The sequence below is a fragment of the Sceloporus occidentalis genome, unplaced genomic scaffold (genome assembly GCF_023333645.1).
Source record: "Sceloporus occidentalis isolate IW3139 unplaced genomic scaffold, rSceOcc1.0.p SCAF_10, whole genome shotgun sequence".
Classification (NCBI taxonomy): domain Eukaryota; kingdom Metazoa; phylum Chordata; class Lepidosauria; order Squamata; family Phrynosomatidae; genus Sceloporus; species Sceloporus occidentalis.
In genome coordinates, this window is record NW_028316990.1 from 33368841 (window position 1) to 33391029 (window position 22189).

Here is a 22189-nt window from a genome sequence, read left to right on the forward strand (position 1 = left end):
ACAGGATGGTTTTCAGCCTTCATTTGCTCCTGTTTGCCCTGTCATCTCCTATGCATCCCCAAAGCTTCAGAATAAATCCAACAGTTCTCCCCAAATGGAGTTGGCTCATTTACATTTCCCAGCTTCGAAAACCACAGCGCATAAACGTAACTCGGTCTCGTCTTTGTGCTGCATCCCAGCAGTGCATAGGCCAGAAACAGCTTAGAGCCTGCCAGAACTGGGGATGGGGGGGTGTTCTCAGACACAGGCAAGTATTCGACGCTAATAAATTGATGGAAGGCTTTGAAAATCCTCCAGAAGGACAGGTGTTCAAATTAAATCCAGTTAAATATTTGCAGCGTTTGTGCCTGAACAACTGCTTAACTTCGACAGCTCCCAGTAGATAAGCACCAGTCAGGCTGCTGTGCTTATGACTGGAGAATTCTGATGGAGAAAATATGATCAGGAGATATTTGATCTCCTTTTTCCAGATGGAACTAGTTGCCTAACCATCCTAGACAAAGAATATTGATTAGGAAACTCTGGAAAGAAATAAAGCATGTGTTTGTCAGAAGGAAGCGGAGAGGAACCTAAAGATGAGAGAAGCAAAGGAACATAGAGGTTGGCCATATTTCTATGGCAGATCTCCATTATGCTTGCCAATACATTTATGGGATGAATTTAAGGTGCTAATGGTCACCTTTAAAGCCCTGAACATCTTGGGACCGTAATACTTGAGGGAGCACCTTTCTCTCTATATCTCTGCTTCAGATTTGAGATCACTTAGGGACCCTACTCTGTGTCCCACTTATAGGTGAATTATATTATGGGAAGACATAGGAGAGGGCCTTAGTTGTGCTGGACCCCAGTTGTAGAAGGCCCTCCCCTTGGAAGTTTGATTGATGCCAACATTGGAATCATTTTGATGCCAAGGCAAAACCTGGCTTTTTATCAAAGCCTTTAGAATTAATTCATTTTAACCAAGCTGCGCATGTGTTCTGGTTGAACTATTTTAAATTGTCTTGCCCAGTCAAAACCTGTTAGATTTATTTATGTATGCATGCATTTGCATTTTAGGACATTTGCAAAAGAAGTACAGTCGCCCCTCTTAACTCACGGATCTGAGATCCGCATCCTTGAATACGTGCAGAGGGGCGACCTCCACTATTTACAATGGCGCATGTGCCTGGCGCACACACCTGGGCTGCACACAAGAGAGCACGCTCCATTAAAGCCTATGCGGTTGAATAAGCGCGAGTCTCCATTTTTGCAGAGGGGCCAGGAATGGATCCCCCGCAAAAACGGAGGGCCAACTGTAGTTGTGTTTCAGGTTTTTTATGGGGACGTACATCTTGTTTTTAACCTCTTTTTTGGTTTAACCTCTTTTTAGCGTTTATTAAATTTTTATGGTGGGAGGGGATAGGTATCTTGGAACGTTTAATGCTTTCCCCCTTTTAATTGTATCTTGTTTTACTGCTGTAATCCGCTTGGATTCTTCGAGATTAAGTGGAATAATAATAATAATAATATTAATAATAATAATAATAATGTAGCCGATTAAGGTTTTTTGGGGGGGAGGGGGATGCCAAAACCCCCACTTAATCCAGGATAATTGCTATCAGATTTTTCCCTGCGTCATTGGTAGTGTGAATAACCAATGTGAATAGACCCAGGATAAAACTCTGCATGCCTTGAACATGTTCCACATGCATTCGCATGATTGACTCCATCTTTATTTGAATGCTTGCACATGTGACAATTGAATTTGCAGAAATGCACACTGATGTGGTTCCATGGTGTGAATAATAAGCCTGGACTGCGTGAATGAGATGATTCACATTGTTGTGCTAAAAAACAACAACCATTCAGAACACACACACACACACACACACACCGAGATTAATTATCCCAGATTAAGTGGGTTTTGGGCAGCTTTTTGGCCAAATTTAACTGGATGCATTAAAAATGCATATGAACAACCCAGATTCTTCCAGGATTATTTTCACCATCTCAATAACCCCTAAGAAATCATATCCAGAGGATGAGTTCACTAGCAATATAAAGGATTCTTAGGTCCTATTTACATACATGGGGACAGAGCTAACTGGCTGACTAGTCCTTATTAGGCTAGAAGCCCAGAATTGACAGCTGGCGCAAGCTTATTATTAGGAGATGGTATTTGATCTGTGAAAAATCTGTGTCATTGAATGATACTTTTCTAAGAGCTTTGTGAAAAAGCTGTTCCCTAATGTGAAAATTCAGAACCCTAACTACAAAAAAGGAGTTAAACAAGATGCAACTGGGCAGAGAGAACTCTATGGGTAGGTACAACTTGTAAGAGGAGTCATGTTGAATCAGAATAAGGATCTAACCAGTTCAAGGGACTACAAGGGGTTATCCAGTCCAACCTCCTGCCATGGAAGAATACACAATTGAAGCACCCCTGAAAATGCCAATCCAATCTCCATTTAAAGACCTTCCAAAAAAGGAGCATCTACACCTTCCCCAAAGCAGTCTATTTTACTGTCAAACAGTTCTTACTGTAAAGAGGTTCCTTCTAATATTCAGGTGGAAACTCTTTTCTTATCATACGAGTTGATGGCTTTGGATTCTAGTTTCTTGAGTAGCAGAAAACAAGTTGACGCCATCATCTACATGACATCCCTTCAGATATTTGAAGATGACTATCATGCCCCATTTTAGACTTTTCTTCTCTATGCTAAGCATACCCAACTCTCTAAGTCATTCCTCATAACATACCCAACTCTCTAAGTCATTCCTCATAACATACCCAACTCTCTAAGTCATTCCCTGAACTTTTATCATCTTGGTGGTCCTTTTCTGGACACATTCCAGCTTGTCAATCTTTCTTTTACAGTGGTATTGAAAACTGTGTCTGTGGTTGCAGCAGAGAATAGGGAGAGTTGGTGTCTACTGGGAATAGAAGTTGTATAATATTCCACAAAGGATCTTGAGGGCATCTAATGGGTCCCCACAATTGGTGGCCACCACAACAGGACAGGAGGAGGTCCTCACATTGATGGCAGAGGTGAGAATAAGGGAGAGCCCTCATGCTTGGTGACAGTTGTGAGATGTGTGAAAGTCTTCATATATGGTGGCAGTAGTGATTTAGGCAGAAGTTTACATCTGGTGAGGAAAGTGATGGAATAAGGGTACGGAGCCTCATCGTGGAATATAAAAGTTTAATTCTATTGTGTAGACAGGCCCTCAGGGATCTGTAGGGGACAACCAGTACAAGAAGCATGAAAACTCTATGGGTGCATCTACACTAGAAATAATGACGTTTGACACCACTTTAACTGCATTGGCTCCATTTGAAAGAAACCTGGGAACGTAGTTTAGTGCGGCAACGTCACACTTTATCAGGGAAGGCTAAAGGCCTTGTAAAACTCTAAACCCCAGGATTCCATAGGATAGAGCTATTTAAAAAGTGGTATCAAACTGCATTATTTCTACGGTGTAGATGTAACTCTAACTCTGTAGTGCAGATGCATACAGGGATTTCTGCTTCGCTTGCCTTGTGGTGCCTGATTCACGTGCCGCTGAAGCCACCGCAGCCTTTTCTTGTTTTTATTGACTTTGGATTTTATCGGAACAATTTATAACAGCTGCATTGTCATTTTAATTTTTATTGGATTGTAAACTGCATTGGAAATATCTTCTGGATATAAAATGACACGCAAGTTTAATAAATATATGCACAACGTATCACACACAGTTATCTGGTCATGGCTTCTCCCAAACCCTTTCTATGAGAAGAGAAACCAGGGAAGTGAAAGGGACCATTTCATGAAATTTCTTAGTATGAGACAAGATAAATACAGCAGTTTCCCAGAAGTGATGGTCTATTAGCAATGGTTCTACTACTACTGGCAGAAGAACAGGGTTGGTGCAGATTGACTGTGGGTATTCAGCCCATTGTGAATGCTGACAATGCAGTCAGGGGTTTCCCCCCATGAATCAGTAAACCCTAGGGATAAGTCAACTTTTGCCCTCCATCTGCTCAATGCCCAGGTCAACGGATGAGAAATTATCATCACTTTGTGTCATTTCCCCATCAAAGTGGTTCCTTCCAAACATTTTGGATAGCAACTCCTCTCATCCCTATGCTATTCCGGCTACAGTTTATTAGAACTCTAGTGCAAAACATCTGGAAGGCGCCAGTTTGGGGAAGATTAACTCTGTAGGATAGTCCATGGGAATATTTATTTATTTCACTGGGTGCATTGCAGAAAATCTGATATTTATAGGATATTCATCCTATCCTATATTAATCCCAGGCAAGCTGTTTTCAGGCGGCTCATCGGAAAAAGATGATCTCTCCGAGAGGTGGCTCGTTTCTGCTAAAAGGCATTGACCTTCCTCTGCTCCCTCGGAAACGTCCGGAACCTGCCTGGCAGCTGAATTCCAGAGCCTGAACTATTAAAAATGTATCATTTTTATTTGGTTGCGTGGCAACAGATGATCCCTTTGTTCTGTTTTGACAAAGCAGCTGCTGAGAGCTCTGTCTTGTCATTATAACTAAGAGCGATGCCCGCAGGCTTTCTTTAAAAATAAGATACAATACAATACGGAGCAATAAAAGGTAATGAGAGAGAGTTCGGCGTTCCTCTAATTCTCTTTCAAAGCAAAGTTTTGGGCTGCTCTTTGCGATAAACTCTGCAGCATGACGAATCTCGCCCTCTGCAAGGCTGCATCTGCGCTGAGAAATAACCTGGTTTGGCACCACTTTAACTGCCGTGGCTCAAGGTTATGGGATTCTGGGAAGTGTAGTTTGTTGCGGCACCTGGTGTCCCACTTGTCCCCTTCATCCTCGGCTAACTTCAGTTGCTTCAAATTGAATTCCAAATGCAATAGTAGTTCGCTCTCCACTAACTCAGCAGACTGGAGAAGCAAGGAGAGGGTGAAATCTTGCCGTTCCCAGTTTGCTGTTGATGTTGTTAACTGCCCTTGGGTCAATTTTAACTCATGGCAACACTGTGGATGAGACATCTCCAAGACTCCTTAACCTCCACTGCTCTGCTTAGTTTCTGCAAATTCATACCCATGACCTGCTTAATAGAGTCCATCCATCTAGCATGCAACCTTCCTTTCTGTCTACATCCTTCTACCTTTCCTAGCATTATTGTTTTCCCCCCAATGAGCCATGCTCTCTCATGATGTGACCAATGTTCAACAGCTTCAGTTTAGTCATCTTGGCTTTGGGGAGATTTACAGCTTTATCTGTCCTAGGACCCATTTGTTTGCCTTTTCTCCAGGCAAAAGCAAATTGCTGCAGCCTCTCCTAGCTTGTATGCTCTCCCTCATTAATAACTGTTGCCATCTTGACCACTCTTTGATGTTCATCCAAATGTGTTCTCGTTTTGATCTATGAAATGTTGGAGCATTGGGTGACATGTGGACTGAACGTCTTCCACCTCTCTCTCTGCAGTTGCTAGTTTTAGGGCCCAGCCTCATGAATCTTTGAATGCTTATTTCAAATTATTTTTTTTGGAAACCCTTTAATCAAATCCCAGTTTTCACATTGGATCCAAGAACGTGCCAACTAGAGGCACCCTCTATTATCTTTTCAGCCCAAACAGATGAAGGACAGAAGGATTGGAGGCGCTGTGCTGTAAATCCAGACCTTTTCCCTCCATAAGCTTTAATGAGCTGTAATCGCAAAGCGATGTGATGTTTTATGTCTGGAGATAAGCATAAAGCATGACTGGCAGGAGGGAATGGTGGTCCTGATCCTTATCTCTTTTACACCAAGGCAAGGCTATTAACTTTGGTGGAGCTGCCACCGATGTGCACAACTGTAAGAGAGATACCATCCTGGGTTCCTGGGAAGGATGCGGAAAAGCTGATAAGGAAAAAAAAATATGTGCCAGTCACAGACAGCCTTGGCGACAACACTGGAGCTCTGATAAGGGGTTATAAGATAATAAATGGGGGGATGGAGATGGAGAGCAAAACTACGCTTTCCTTTCCTGTAAAATACAGCAAGGTCCCCAAGGAACGATGGTGGATCTCATTAAAAAGTGGCTGTTTTCTCTTGTTCATTTCGCTATACTGTGGGTCATTGGTATCATGAATACCAAAATCCATGAATGCTCAAGCCCTATTATATGCAATGGCATAGTAACATAGTGCCTTTTATATTAAAAGGCAAAACCGAGGTTGCTTTGGGGAATATTTTTGTGAGAGAATATTTTTGAACCGTTGTTGGCTGAATCTGTGGATGAGTGTACAAAACACTTTTTAAAAATCTTATTGACAAAACGATGATATTTTAGATGTAGCTACATACTTGTGTCTTATATCCACACATCTAATCAAATCTATTATCTATCTAACTAGTTTAAACAGTAATAAAAATCCTTTTCAATCCTCTCACATACATACTTCACAGTCTAATAACTCCACCTCCTGTCTCTTTCCAAGAGATCCTTTCTTTATTTTCCTGTCCAGAGCTTGGAAACATTCAGATTTTTGTCCCAGGAACCAACCCTGTCAATTATTCTGGGATTTGTACTTTCCCAAGCTCCTGCCTCAGCATCGTCCAGGTGGTCCGCATTGCCCAGTTATAGTGGTTCGATACTGTTTTAACAGGCATTACTTCATCCTATGAAACTGTGGGATTTATAATTAGGTGACTCTTTAAAATTCCCTGCTGGAGAACTCTGACACTGAACTGAAGTGTAACAATGGAGATCCCTAGCAGAGAATTTTAAGGGTATTTGAAATGTGGTACCAAAGGTGAGTCCTGAGGATACCATAGACCAGTGGTGGCGAACCTATGGCACATGTGCCAGAGGTTGCACTCAGAGCCCTCTCTGTGGGCACATGCACCATAGTCCCAACACAGAGTTCACTAGAGTTTGTCACTAGAAATCCAGAGGGACGCGGCACATTGGGATAAATAAATGGGTTTTGGGTTGCAGTTTGGGCACTCGGTCTCTAAAAGGTTCTCCATCACTGCCATAGACTGTCAAAAAGACAAATGAACTGGTCCCAGAAAAAGAAAAAGAAAAGCCTGACGTCTCTCTAGAAGCCAAGATGACTAAGGTGAGACTGCCATACTTTGGCCATATCATGAGAAGCTATAACTCACTAGACAAAACAATAATGCTTGGTAAAGTAGAAGGCAGTGGGGAAAAAAGTAATGCCACATTACTGTTGGATAAACTCAATCCAGGAAACCATGGCCCTGACTTTGCAGGACCTGAACAGGGCTGTTGATAACAGGACTCTCATTCGTAGGGTCACCATATAAAGTTGACTTGACAGCAGTTAAAAATGACACTACTGCATTACAAGCCACAAGGTCGCACAAGATGGCACCATGACAGTCAAAGTGGTAGCAGCGTGTCCTCCATATCCATGGATTTCACTATCCATGGCATGAAAATATTCCAAATCTCCCTCCTCCCATACAAAGCAAACCTTGTTTTTGCCATTTCATATAAGGGACACCATTTTACAATGTCATTGCATATAATGGGACTAGAGCACCCATGGATTTTGGTATCCACGGAGGAACCAAAATCCAGCGGATATCAAGGGCCCACTATAATTATGGAATGTGGATACATTCAAATTCTGAGCCAACACATGGACTCTTTCATGTCAACTTTAAAAATCATATACTTCCAATACTACAGGGAGTTTTTGTATGGAGAAATCCTCGACAGGAGGATGAATCCCCGGGATTTCGTAAGCGTCCTGCTCTGAATATGTCTAGGGAAATCTACCCTCACAATGTACATTTTCAAAAGGAAGCTTCTTCCAACAATGACAGATACCTCTAGGGTCCCTATTGTTGCCTGTGACTGCTAACATGCCGAGATCAAAGGAGGAAGGATTTTAGTCATTTGGGGGAAATGAATTTAATTAGTGCGCCGACTTGGGCAGACATTTTTGGGTATGGCTTGTGATCTTCTCTTCCCCAATACCTGCCGCCGTGTTTTTCATATGATCATAGGAATCAGTTCGGGGAGCTATTGCCTTTAAATAAGAAAACAAAAAAACCCACCAACGTTTACCTCCCCGAAATGTCTTTTCTTCTGCTTTTAAGCACATTTCACACATGCTTTGGAGGCAAGGCTCTTTAGAGACGAGATTGATCTGTGCCAAACCTGCCTTCGCTCTGCAGCAGCGAAAGAGGGCTAACACTGCAGCGGCACTTGGGAAGTTTTCATTAAGACTCTCATATTCCAAACATTATGAGATGCATATGTGTGTATATGTGTATATGTGTGTGTGTGTGTGTGAGAGAGAGAGAGGTTGAAAAACAGCATTGATTTTTTAGCATCTAAGCAAAAGCTATCATCTCTGAAATACCAGCATCTTTATTTTGGCTCGAGGCAATGAGCTCTGTATAATACATGGCTTAGCATGAGAATGTTCTGTATTGTTTATGCTGAGAGTACTGTTGAATTTGAAGTACTCCTCTCCGAGTCTCTCTCTATCTCTCTGTCTTTGTCTGTCTCTGAGAACCTCAATCTCTCTCCTTTTCTCTCTCTGGAAAGACAGAGAAGAGGACACTTTCAGCCAATGATGCTACTGGGGAGAATCCTCTGTTTTGTCTATGAACCATGGGTTGGGGACGAAGCATTGGAAGAATCGGAAATTTGGGTAAACTTGTAGTTCTTGTGCGCCTGCAAATCATTTCCAGCTTATGACAACCCTAAAATCAACCTATCTGAGCGTTTTCTTGGTAGAATTCAAAGATATAGCCCTGGTAGTCAGTAGAAGCAGTATGTAGAGAGACCTTTAGCACCTCTGAGACGAACTGAAAGAAAGAAGTTGGCAGCTTGGGCTTTCATAGACTTAAGTCAACTTCCAAATGTATCTGAGGAAGTAGACTGAAGTCTACGAAAGCTCATGCTGCGAACATCTAATTAACAATTCGTAAGCCGCTCTGATAGCCTTTTGGCTGAAGAGCGAGGTAATAATAATAATAATAATAATAATAATAATATTGGAAAGGCCATGGCAGTGACATTTTGCACAGGAGGACACCTGGGACTGCTGCACAATTGTGAACTATTGATGGGTTTACCCTGCCAATGAAAAAGGACACCTTGACCACACTGTAGTAGTGGGTCAGTGGTGGCATCATGCGATAAGTATCACTATTTTACTACAATAATTACAGTTTAAAAGCCACATGTAGTAATCTCCCTGGAGTCAAACCACTACAACACAATGGCTTTGACTCAGTAAATTACCTAGTTATATTTGGACAAGTTATATTTGCATGCCTGACAGTGATAGGAACTAACCATTTGAAAGCAATCAGGTTAAGATGTTTTCTAACACGAAAGGGGTAAGTGTATTAAATTTAATTTTCAATTTCATTGATTGACTTACATTGGAAGTTTACCACTAACTGAACATTATTATGCTTAAGTCTAGACGTAAGTTATTAATCAAGTTACTAATTGATTAAGTGAGGGAGCATGCTACAGAACCAATACATTTTACAATTTTGCAGCTGCTTCTTTACCAAAAAACTTAGTTCTCATGGGAGTTTGGAAAACACACACACATACACACACACCCAAAGCCATTTATTGCATTGTGAGTGCCAGCATGGTTTCGGTATTGGAGTATAGAGGTTTTTATACCCTGCCCTTCAACCAAAAGGTTTCCCAGAGCTTCTTAACAATTGCTAATTTGACCGTTCCCTGCAAAAATATGCATCAGTAAATGAGTATATTCGCTGTGTGTGTGTGTGTGTGTACATGGAGAGTGCGCATGAAGTTTCACATGACAAGTCAGAGTCTTGCAATGTAATATAGTAAAGGGTGGGACAGGAATTCAGGAAGGATTTTGAGAAATGCAACAGAATCAAGGTAGAGAATTTAGCATCTGGGAAGAAATGGTTTGCGGTACTGAATTTTGAAGAGCCTGGGTTCTTGTTTCTGGACCCTTGTACTGTCATTTCAGACCACTTCTTTGTAAAAACATCCTTCCCAGAACCTCCTTCCGTTTGTCCATGAAAAGCATTCCCAAAGGACTGACCTTCGACTGTTCAATACACATATTCCTCCCCTTCACATCTGCTCATTTGCTAGCTTCAAGAAAGAGAAACAGTCTCTCCACCCAGCATCACCACTTGTGTATCATTACAAACCATATGCATAACATGCAACCAACAAACATGGCAGGAGGACCTATGATCCTGACATAGTTGTACCCTAGAGTAAAATAATACACCATCTCTGCCAAGTCTGGAGAGCCATTTAATCATCTAGTTCGGGGTAGAAAATGTGTGACCCTTCAGAGGCTGGACTGCAATTCCCATCAGCCCTGGAAAACATAGCTGATGGTATGAGATGATGAGAATCCCAGTCCAACATCTGGAGTCCCGCATTCCTTACTGCTATTTGCATTTGTTCTAGAACCAGAGTCTTCATCATCACAAATAACTGTGATTCAAGCACAGAATTCTAGATCTTTGCTTTTTCCTCACATAAGATTTTAATAACACAGCTTCTCTCCTAAAATGGGTAATCTGATCGGAGGCTTCTTCAAAAGGGACAACAAGGTAACATTTTGCCCATATCTGGCCAAATACAAAACCAAAGATATTTGTTCACTTAATCCTACAGATAGCTACTTTCAAGTAAACCCTATTGTATAAATTTGACTTATACTCCTGAGACTGTAATCCTATAGAAGCTTCCATGGAATTAAACACACGTGATAATAATGGGAATTTCTTCTCTTGTATAGCATTGGGCTATAGGATATTTAATATAAAATATGGTTTAGGAATAAATTTGACATGCTTCTTATAAACCTGGCCAAAATGTTTATTAAATAACAATGCATCTCAAAAACAAAGCACCGCAAGCGTTAAAATGTTTTAGCAGTTTTCGAGCAGAGGACTAGTGGTTTTGTGCTTACAAAATGAGATATATGTTGTTTTATTTATAATCCCTCTCTTTTTTGGTTTATTTAATTTAAATCCGGTGAGGATTTCAAATTTATCTAGGACTAACATTAGCCTTTCCAAGCTTTCGAATGGGATTGTCCAAAAACATTATTAAATCATCTGCATACGCCCTAAGCTTAAATTCAGATCCTCTTATTCTTGTTCCATTTATAATTTGGTCCTGCCTTATGTTATTATTTAGTAGCTCTATAATTGCAAGGAACATCAAAGGTGACATGGGGCATACTTTCCTAAACTCCCCCGATGAATATTTAATTCTTTTGTTTTATCTCCATTTACTGTTAATTTGACTTTTTGCTCCTAGTAGATGTTTTTAGTCCAATTTTTAAAAAATTTCACCAAAGTTTAATCCCTCTCCTTTCCCATTAAGGTGGGCCATCATATAAAATCAAGATGAAATCCAATTAAAGCAATATATGGTACACAAGTTTAAACACAATTCAATAGACAAGCATATTAAAATACTGGAAACAATTATAATACATATATGATATAGTTTTTTAAAAAGCCAAGTTCTGGTCAGGGTAGACCTGAGTCCACAACAGCATAAAAGCTTTGAAATATCTCAATTGCATATAGAACAAAATTAATTGTACGATAGCTACAATTCAGGTTAAGGACTAGAGCTAGGAAAGTGACCTAATAAAAATAGCACAGTGCTACAAATACGTATGAAAAATTGTTGAGCAAGGATCTTCAGACCTACATTTGTTATCTAATACTATTTTCAATCTTTTTTCCTCCCTGGAACAAATGGGGAAAACAAAGTTGTCAAAGAAACCAAATAGAAGATGGAGAAAAAGTGCAGCACTGAATGAAGATTTTGAACGGAGGTAATACTTTACCATTTATCACCACTTTTCCCAATCCCTCTCATAGTATTTTGGGAAAGCCACTGAAACATACTTCTTTTGTACAGCGGGCCCTTGGTATCCGCTGGGATTTGGTTCATGGATACCAAAATTCGTGGATGTTTGAGTCCCATTAAAGACAATGGCCTGTTACAGACGGCCAAACTAAAGCTGCTTCAGGTCTCTTTGGAGGTATGCTATTTAAATGATGCATGGGTCCTAAGACTCTGGAAGTCGCGCCAAAGCCACACTCCATTCCTAAGCACTGGAGTGCAGCTTTGGTGCAGCTTCCGGATTCTTAGGATGTATGCGTCATTTAAGCAGCATATCTCCAAAGAGACCCGAAGCAGCTTTATTTTGGCAGTCTGTAACAGGCCAATGAGTAGTAAAATGGTGTCCCTTATAATGCCAAAATCAAGACTTGCTTTTTGGCATATATATATATATATATATATATATATATATATATATATGTATATATACACGCGCACACATTAAAAAAAAGTTTCAAGCTAAGGATGCTTGAATTTGTGGATAAAGAACCTGTGGATACAGAGGACCAGCTGTAATTGAACAGATTCAGACTTCGGCTGTTCTGTACAACTCAGCAAATATACACAATAGTGCAAAAGATACAAAAATATCTCCAAAAGATTTACATCAAGGTGGCCAACCTGTGGCCCTGGCTACACAAATGGCAGGCTATGGGGTATATCAGGCTAGTAGCAGGAAAGTCCACAGTCAGTGGCAATTTTTGGAAGCCCTTAGGTCAAACCAATGGAGTCTTATCTCCACAAGGGACCCCACAATTGAGTCCCTTCTCCACAAGGGGCTTCAGCCCCTCAGTCTTCTTACCCTATGCATCAGGCCATAGAAACACATGGCAGCAGCTACTTCCTTCATCACTACTTGTTTGTTAAGAGAAAGAAAGGAGGCAGAGGTAGCAATAACAAGGAGAGAAGCAAAAGAGCCAAGGGGCTCTCTGCTCAAGAATGGGCCTGAGCAGGAACCCAGCACTATCAATACCTGATGATGGCCCCACCTGCAGCTTAGAGGTAAGGGGCTTCCCAGCATCTTCTTATGGTTCTCTGCTCTGAGGATGGAGTGGGGGCTGCATAAAGGCCATTTAGTATATGCATTAGAGTGGTACCATTCAAGGTTTTGGACTTGCCTTGTGGGCTCAAAAGTCCATCAGGGCCTTTGGTACAAGTATGAACAGCCCCCTGTAACCAAGGGAAATTAGCCCTCAATAGCCATTCCTTCAGGTTTTGTGCTGTGACTGGGGCAAGGCATGGCATATCCTTGCACCCACACAACGTACAGCCCAAAAGAGAGATAATACTAGCTTATTGTGTAGCGGGCAATGTTACAGTAAGAGTTGTAATTCTTCTTTGATAGCTAAAAGATAATACTGAATAATTTAATGAATGAAAACTACCTGTGCTTAATAAAGGAGATAAACCTTGGAGATGCCGTATCTTGACCGTCAGGATGTTCCTCCTAATGTTGAGGTGGAATCTCTTTTCCTGTAGTTTGAACCCATTGCTCCAGGTCCTATTCTCTGGAGTTGCAGAGAACAAATTTGCTTCATCCTCAGTATGGCATCCCTTCAAATATTTAAACAGGGCTATCATATCACTTCTTAACCTTCTCTTCTCCAGGCTAAACATACCCAGTCAAGAAATAGAAGGATGTTCCTCAAGTGGATATCGAAGAACTAATGATAAAAATAATAAAATTCATCCACACCTCTGTCTAATGGATGACCTGGGGTATATGGAATCTTTACCGTATTGCAATAACTTCGCTCCTCTTCACTGCGCTATAATGACTGGACGTCTTCACATCATACCAGACTTGCTGAAGTGTGGGGCAGATATAAATGGCAGAGGTCACTTAAGTGAAACTGCTCTCCATCTGGCTTCTGAAATGCTCAACCAAGAGGCCATTGAAATTTTACTCCACTGTGGAGCCAACATAAATCTCACAACATTGTTTAAAAACAAAACAGCACTCCATCTAGCAGTCTGGTCTTCCACTTGCAAGGCTGGGATCCTCTTAGAAACAACTAGCAGATGTGTTGAGCTACTGTTATTGAATGGAGCAAATGTACACACGAAAGACTCGGAAGGACAAGAAGTTATTCACTATGCTTGCCAAAATGGCAGAGAAGATATAATTATGCTTCTTTACAATTATGGGGCAGACATGAACTCTTTAACTGAGCAAAAGGAGTCTCCACTTTTTCTGTTCCTTGAAATCGTAAGCAATTTAAGGAAGGTAAATGTACTGAAGAAACTGCTAAGCCTATCATATCCTTTGAAACTGATTAATCGCGAGGGCCGTCTCCCCAACGCACTTAGCCATCCCAGCTGTAAACGGCTGAAAGACATGCTCAGGAGAGAGGCTTTAGAAGTCTGGTCCTTACAGGATATCTGCAAATTCAACGTCAGGAACATATATAGAGGAACTACAAAATACTCGCTGATAGAGACCATTCCTACCCAGTTGTGGAATTCCATATTCTTCTATGAAGAATATTCATATGCTTCAAGAATAAAAGATTATTTTGCTTAAAGTACAATACTCATTTTAGAACATCATTTTACCAGAGGAGCAGAAATGGGATTCCATGTTGCTAGCAAAATAAATGAATGTAGAGTTCTGAAGGAGTCCTCATTCTCTTGAATATTATTTCAGTAGTGGTTACTTACATATAAAAAGTTGGAGTAGAGCATTCCTACAGTGGGACCTCTATGTTTAGAGCAGTGGTTCCCAAAGCCTTTTGGGCTACCACTCCCTGTCATCTTATACAACAATTCCAGTGCTCCCCCGATGCCTATCCTAGGACAAGGAGGACAGGGGGAGCTGCCCCCTCACTGCCACCCCCAACCCTCCTTTGTGCAGCAGCCAGCTTACCCCAGCTACACCCACCTCCACCTCAGCCTCTCATATGCAAATACAGCAGTGGCAACATCCCAGTCCTCTCACCCATGCTGGCCTAAAACCAAAATCAAGTCCGTTCTGCCAGTTGCTGCTCCCAGGGTGACCGGGGCAAAAGGAGCAGCAACTGAGCAGCTGGTCAAGCAGCGACCATGAGGCTTCTCACTCACACCAGCCTTTGCAGCAGGTGCAAAGGGAGAAGCTTCTCCCAGGAGAGCATGGACTCTCAATCCTTTGCCAGGGCAGAGAGGGATGTAGCCAGAGTGTCTGGCCACATCTTCTGGACTGGAGAGTGGTATGGATGGGGAAAGGGAGAGAATTTAACTACAGAAGCCACACCAAGGTGAGAAACACTTTCAAAGAATCTACCCTGGATACCCCTTCCCCTCCTTCCAAAGAGATGTGACTTCCTCACAGCTTCAAGTCATCTCCCCCCCACACATACACAAACATTGCTTCTGTTGCTACCTAAAGAAAGAGTAGCACTGCCACTACAACCTGTCATCTAAGTCCCAGCAAAGCTCACAAGGCATAGTCCACACCCCAGTTGTGCAAGCTCCTTTTTGCCGCTGTTTCTCTCCCACCATCATATGTTCTAACTCCTTGCTCCAGTCTCAAAATGGCATCACTCCAGGCCACAGAAACAATGCCCAGAGCTGAATCCTCACAAGAGTTTCCCAACCACCACCATCACAACTAGAGAACGTTGTGGCTAAAGGAACAAGTTTGGATTGGCAGGTAAAGAGGAGGGAGCATCACTACATGAAGCAATCCGTGAAGATGTGCGGTAGTTTTAAGGGACTCTGAAAAGAGATGTTTCATGCAGCCCTCATTCCCATCATGGTGCTAAAGAAAAGATCCTCTTTTCTTCTTTGTGCACCAATATTTTAACTGAAGTCCTCCCTGGCACCCCTTTTCCCCTCACCACCCCCTGGACCTTTCCACCACCCACTTTGGGAATCACTGGTTTAGAGGTACATATAGATATATCCTCATGCGGTTCTCAGTCTTTACTATGGCAGAAGTGATGATGATGACCATCTGTAAGATAGACTAGAAACAAAGCTTGGGTGATGTTAAGAGCTATTTTTAAGAAAGGAAATTAACACAGCTATGCAAATAACTGAAGGTGAACATCAGAGAGTCTAGCATAATTAAGATCTGCCAAGAACATTTGTAACTTGAGCTTCAGCCATCTCCTGGAATTATTGCTATGGTTATCGCTTTAGTAGGTATTAAATTGGTGTAATTATTACAAGCACCCATGAGATAGATATATATGTGTGTGATGTGGTTCATACACTACTTTTTCTTGGAAAGTCAAATACACATCTCACAGTTAAGCTATTTAATGAAGGTTTTTTTTAAAACCATCCTTCATAATCGAATTACAAAAAAGATGGATAATAAGCTAATGCTTGTTACCTAGGGGCTTCAAATATTAGGAGATGGTACTGGACAGGGCACAATGGTTGACTTTCAGTTAGGGACACACACATACATGAGTCATGCTACATGTATGGGGACAAAAAAAAATTACCATTGTGCAACTGACGTATTCCTCTGATAGTGGTAGAAGTTGAGATGTGCAGAAAGCACATTCCTCTGTACCTTGCAACTGCATGCTCCAGAACCCTAATCCGTATGGATGCTGGCACCATGGTGGCGGCCAGCATGATAGTGCAAGTGTGGTGCAGCGTCCACACATCTGGCACCACACTTGCATCATAGATGCACCACAGGGTACTAATGGCGGTTTGGCAGCGTTGCCTGAAGGAGCTCCATTTTGGAGCTCCTTTTTGGGACGGATCGTTGTCATGGCGGTCTCTGGACACCCATTTCTTCTAATTTGTACTGGGCCAATGATATCATAGCTATGAACATGATGGGAGAGCTCATCCCATGTTCCCTAAAAATCACAAACCCTGATGCGGAGAATCTTGGATTGATTTTTTTAAAAAAATCTTTGCAGTTTGGGATTTATTCTGTGCAGAATTCAGAAAAACAAAAGTTGTACATAAAACCACATTTTCTGTGCAGGAGACAGAAAACGGTGTGAATTTTGCACAGAACAAGTCCCAGACTGTGACTACTCCTCCAAACTGCACTGTTTTCAAAGTCTTTCTTGTTGCCGGAAGAAGATGGCTGAAATCACTCATCACTTCCATTGAGAATGAAATGGCGGAAGAATTACATGTCTGTAGCATGGTCATTTTGTAAGCCATTTCTGTTGATGGCACTTAAAGCAATTAGGGTTCAAGGTAAAAATTCATCTAGTGGCTGGAATGCTTTAAGTATACTGCAGAAGCTGGTTGTTCAGCAACTGTCAGGTAGTTTATTTTCCTGACAGATGATAGTTTTCTATGCCGTACACATACCCCCTTCCCTATACCAATGGCAATTTTTATCCTCTTGCTGCTATCATTGTCCCACTGCTGCAACAAATTATGCTGCTGAAGTTGTTGTTCTTGTATGCCTTCAAGACATTCCTGACTCATGGTGACCTTAAGGTGAAGCTATCACAGGGTTTTCTCGACAAGATGTATTTAGACAGGCATTTGCCTTTTCCTTCCTCTGAGGCTGAGAGAATGTGACTTGCCCAAAGTCACCCAGTCTGTTTCCATGTCCAAGCGGGGATTCAAACTCTGGTTTCCAGAGTTGTAGTCTAATGCCCAAACTATGCTAGCTCTCACTGCTGAAGTTGCGCCAACCAAAATAATTGCAGCCTGAAAAATTGTTCATCAGAAAGTGCATAGCAAAGGCCGAACTGGCAGAGTTTCTCTTTGGCTGAAATTATCTTTGGATGGAGCATCAGCGCATTCCATCTCTACCCTCGTGCCACAATGTCACCGTGTTTCACTGATGCCCATTAATAGCTACAAGTGCAAATGCTTTTAATGGTCAGAGGGGAAGCCTTAAATATTTTGATGGATCGTCTCTCTCGATGATTCCACTAGATGTTAATATTTTATACAGGTCTGTGAGGTTTATGGAAATTATATCCTCAACAGGGGTGTCATTTTTGACAGGTGAAACGTGGAAGTTGCCCTTGCAAAGCCTACCTGAAGAAGATGGATTGTTTTCAGCAGAAAGCTGAGCGATAATATACAACATCTCATAACAGTGACATATTTCTGCAGCCCAGTGATGGGCTTTGTAGCCAGGCACACACTATTGACACACACAAACACACACACTCTTTAATAAAATGGTGGGCCCACAGTCCATGTCTCTTGCACAGACTACACTGACCTAATACCTTGAACATATTTTGCAATACAATCTCCAACATCATTCACCACTGGTAAACCTATAGCCCTTCCCATGTACCCATAATCTCTTGCCAACATGGACTAATGCAAGGGAACAGAAGTCCATCAACCCTTGGAAGATCACACATTCCTGACCTATGATATAGATGGCAGGTGGGCATGCTCCAGGGCTCAAAGGACCATTCCAGGGCTCAAAGGACCATGCCTGTCTGCATGATATACAAGTGACTCCTTGTCATTTTTGATCATGTTTGAAGGACATTTCAAAATGCAGTGTTTTCCCATAGAAGGATTTTTGGGAGGTATGTATCGGGGTGGCAAAGGTAGCACTGGGGCTCTCAAGTGTGGTTTATACAACTCCCACACTGATCTAGACCGAAAGAGATGTAGGGTTGAAAGTTGCATGAAACTAATGGACAAATCTATATGTGCCGATCCAAGCACTGATGTTGTGGATCAGGTTAATTTCAAAATACGGAATGAATTAAACCCTTCAGCATCCCACGGTTGAATATCTGAAACCAGAAGAAATAGTGATCATGATATCAAAGTGGAGATGGAAATAATAGTCTCTATTATGTGTGGTTGAAACAGCTGGCAAATCTTGTTGGGAAGAATAATAGACTAGCAAGAATTGCACACAATTTTCTTCTAGTATTTGAATGTCCTGAAATGTTCTGAAGAATGCTCAGAGGATGCTTTTTATACACTCCCCCATTTTCTGAACAGCAAATGTTTATTTCACATCAGAAATGTGTGCGCATGCGAGGGGATGTTTTTCTGCCCAATCCTCCAGAATGTCTCCAAACTCTTGAATGCAGTGAGAATATTGCACAAAAACATGTGTTGCCTTCACAAAGGGGAGAAAAAAAACAATACATCCTCTTATCATGGCACTCCGTTATCAGTTAGTATCTCATATTACAAAATATGTATTATAGAATGCAACCTGTTCAGCACTAGTTGGCTAGTTCCTTGGAATGATTACAAAAGCAAGCAATGTGCATAGTGAGCTCGTAACTTTGTTCTTTTAAAATCTGGAGCAGCATAATGTTCTGCAAACCTTGAGCTGCCAAGACTTAGAGAAGCTAGAGATGGGAAGAAATGAAAAATCAGCTCTTTTGTTACGTCCACCAACAATTCTCGCAATCTTGCGTCGCGCTTTCCCGGCAGCCCCGTGGTTTGTCACAATCTGTCACACGCCAATGCATAGCTTCAGAAGCAATGATAATATGGAGCTAATAGCTCCATTAGCCTATTACAGTTAAAAACCTCATTCATCTTAATAGCTTGGAGGATGGCCAAAATATGCAGATAATCAGGGAATTGGATAAATGGGAGTGTTATTGCTAGGATGCCAGAAGGAAGGGATACACAATACATTTAGGAGGGCAGGTTTGGGGGAGAACTGAAGGTCAGAGAGTAAACATTCCCATTTGTTCATTCCTGCTCAGACTGTGAAATGTAGCTGATGATACCTACCAGGGATGGGCAGCTGCAGGATGTAGAGTAAGTGAGGAGCATCTTTTGCTCCTGCTTTCCCTCCCTAGAAGTTACTCCACTTCACTGTGAAGGACTGGGCATGATATTATTTTCACCTCTTCCTGTAGCTTCCCTTCCTGGATAACCCCCTTTGCATCTGATGGGGTCACAGTGTAAGGAATCTGACACAAAAGAGGCTGCTGTTTGGCTGTTTGCTCTTCTATCTCTTTTGAGTAATGCTATTGTCTATGCTTTGTAGAACTGCTGGAACTGAGCACAAGCATGGCAGCAGTAAAATTAATTTGTCGTAAACATGCAAGTGGGGTTGGCTGGCAAAACCGATGGGATTTGTAGTGTTTACACAAAGAAAAATAATGCCTGGCTGGGTAATGGACAGACGTGTTGGAGAGGATGGTGGTACCAATATTCACCAAGGCCAAGCCTGCGAGAAGCTGGAGAGGGCCTGAAAGAGATAGGTGAGGAAATGGTGCGAGGTGAGTAACACAAGCTGTGCACATGTTTTGGCTTATGAACGAATGGGAGAAAAGATTGTGAACTTACAGGGAGGGTGCATTGCTTACTCTTTGTTTGCAACTGAGCATAATGGTAGTTCCGTTTGAAGAAGTCAAGTGTTAACAGTTTTTTTTTGGGGGGGAGGAGGTTTGGACTATGTGGTCATGTTCTAGAATAATTTATTCCTGATGTTTTGCCAGCATCTGTGGACTTTCTGCCACAGAGGTGGCTTTTCAGCATTCCTGCAGCATGTGTACTCAGCCTTGCATCCTCCGGAGCTCACTAAAATGAATACCCAGCTTGTTGGGGGCAATGAGCTTACAGTTGTAAACTGCTTGAGAGTGCTTAGTGTGATATGAAGTGGTATACAAATGAAGCTGCTATTGCTATTGCTGTTGTGACGTATAAATGCCGCACCACCGAAACACCGCAATGCTGCCCGTCATCTGCCATGATGCTGGCTTGGAGGTGGTGTTGGGGCATGTGCTGTCTGAATGCCACAGCCCCACACCGCCCCCAAGTTGGCGTATTGTGCTGGTCTGTTTGACCCCTTAGTCATGTTTTCTTTGCTTTGCCTTTTCACCCTTTTGGACATGTGTGCATTTTCTTAGCCCTGCATGCCACCTTTCCCATGCCATTTAGTGCCCTCTTCATCCATCCAGTCTTTAGGGTGACCACAAACAGTCATGCCTGCTGGAATTTTGCACATTCTTTGGCATCATTTTCCTTTCCTTTGTTTGTTATGGGGCCCTAAGTTTTACCCTTGACTTATCCACAGGTCATATCATAATCCGTAATCTTGGCCCCAAAACTTGACCTCAATTTATACGACTTATAGGCGAAGTATATTTGGTCATTTTTGAGACTTCTTTTTAAAATAAGAACAATTAATCTCAGTTATTCTCACAGCAATTCTGAGTAGGGCTGCTTTCACCGCTAATCTAGCTACGTTAACCAGGACTGATTTAATTGAACTAGACAGCAAGTACATAATTTTATCCCTATCACTGAAGTTAGCTACAGGCTCTAAGCAGCATCTTACCATGTATTTATCCCTTGGAATTTCATATTATGTACAATGTAATACGTAATGTACAGTGTCCTGAAGCATTTGACTTCCACAGATACAGGGATGTTGTTCTCTGGGAATGGAAAGCTGAATTCACAAAGGATTAAATGAGAAGGTTGAACATGCATGAACTTGCACAAGGATCTAAGTTTATCACAAGGATCTGTTGAAGGGAAAATCTTTTTACTTCCTCTGAGGACAACAAAAGCCATCATCCCGAACAGTGGGATTTGCTTTCAGGCAGCATCAAAAGTTATGATTTACATAACCCTAAAGTAATGACGAAGACATTAAAACAGTTAAAGATTTCCATACCTTAGCTGAGAATGGAATGGAAATTGCAGTCAGGGAATCAGAATAAGAGTATGACTCAGAAGGGCAGCTATGAAAGAACTAGACAAGATCCACAAGTGTAAAGATATATAAGTGAATACTAAAATCAGGATTGTTTTTGCCACTACATTCCCAATTTCTCTGTATGGCTGTGAAAACTGGACAGCAAGGAAATCTAATAGAGAGAACAGAAAGAAAATCAACACATTGGAAACATGGTGCTGGGGAAGAGTTCCAAGGATACCATGGACGGCTAAAAAGACAAATGCCTTTTGGTCTGTCTGTACTGGGCCTTAGGCAGAGAAAATGAAATGCATAGATATAGGATGGGGGACACCTGGCTTGACAATAGTATGTGTGAAAGAGATATAGGAATCCTAGTAGACCACAAGTTCAACATGAGTCAACAGTGTGATGCACCAGCTGAAAAAGTCAATGTGATTCTAGGTTGCATCAACTGAAGTATAGTGTCTAGATCAACAGAAGTAATAGTGCCACTCTCTTCTGCTTTGGTCACCTGGTGTCCAGTTTTGGGCACCACAATTCAAAAATAACGTTGAGAAGGTGGAGACTGTCCAGAGGAGGGCAAACAAAATGATGAAGGGTCTGGTGGAAACCATGCCTTATGAGGAGAGACTTAGGGAGCTGGGGATCTTTAGCCTGGAGATGAGAAGGTTAAGAGGCGATATGGTAGCCCTGATATTTAATTTGAAGGGATGTCATGTGGAAGATGGAACAAGTTTGTTTTCTGCTGATCCAGAGAATAGGACCCGGAGCA

At 41.8% G+C, this 22189-nt stretch overlaps 1 protein-coding gene across 1 annotated transcript; it reads left to right on the forward strand.

Moving 5' to 3' along the window:
• The first annotated feature begins 10495 nt into the window (after window positions 1-10495).
• On the forward strand, window positions 10496-14376 carry LOC149306420 (ankyrin repeat domain-containing protein 61-like). The gene is made up of 3 exons (XM_089540889.1): window positions 10496-10537; window positions 11717-11781; window positions 13476-14376. The coding sequence occupies exons 1-3, from the start codon at window positions 10496-10498 to the stop codon at window positions 14374-14376; spliced, it is 1008 nt and encodes a 335-aa protein (XP_089397015.1).
• The last annotated feature ends 7813 nt before the right edge of the window (window positions 14377-22189 follow it).

Excerpts from the sequence above, each read along its gene's own strand:
- LOC149306420 (XM_089540889.1), top strand. The coding sequence starts at position 10,496 with ATGGGTAATCTGATCGGAGGCTTCTTCAAAAGGGACAACAAG. Across the intron at positions 10,538-11,716 it reads TCTTCAAAAGGGACAACAAG|TTGTCAAAGAAACCAAATAG; the intron begins GTAACATTTTGC and ends GGGAAAACAAAG. Across the intron at positions 11,782-13,475 it reads AATGAAGATTTTGAACGGAG|TCAAGAAATAGAAGGATGTT; the intron begins GTAATACTTTAC and ends AAACATACCCAG.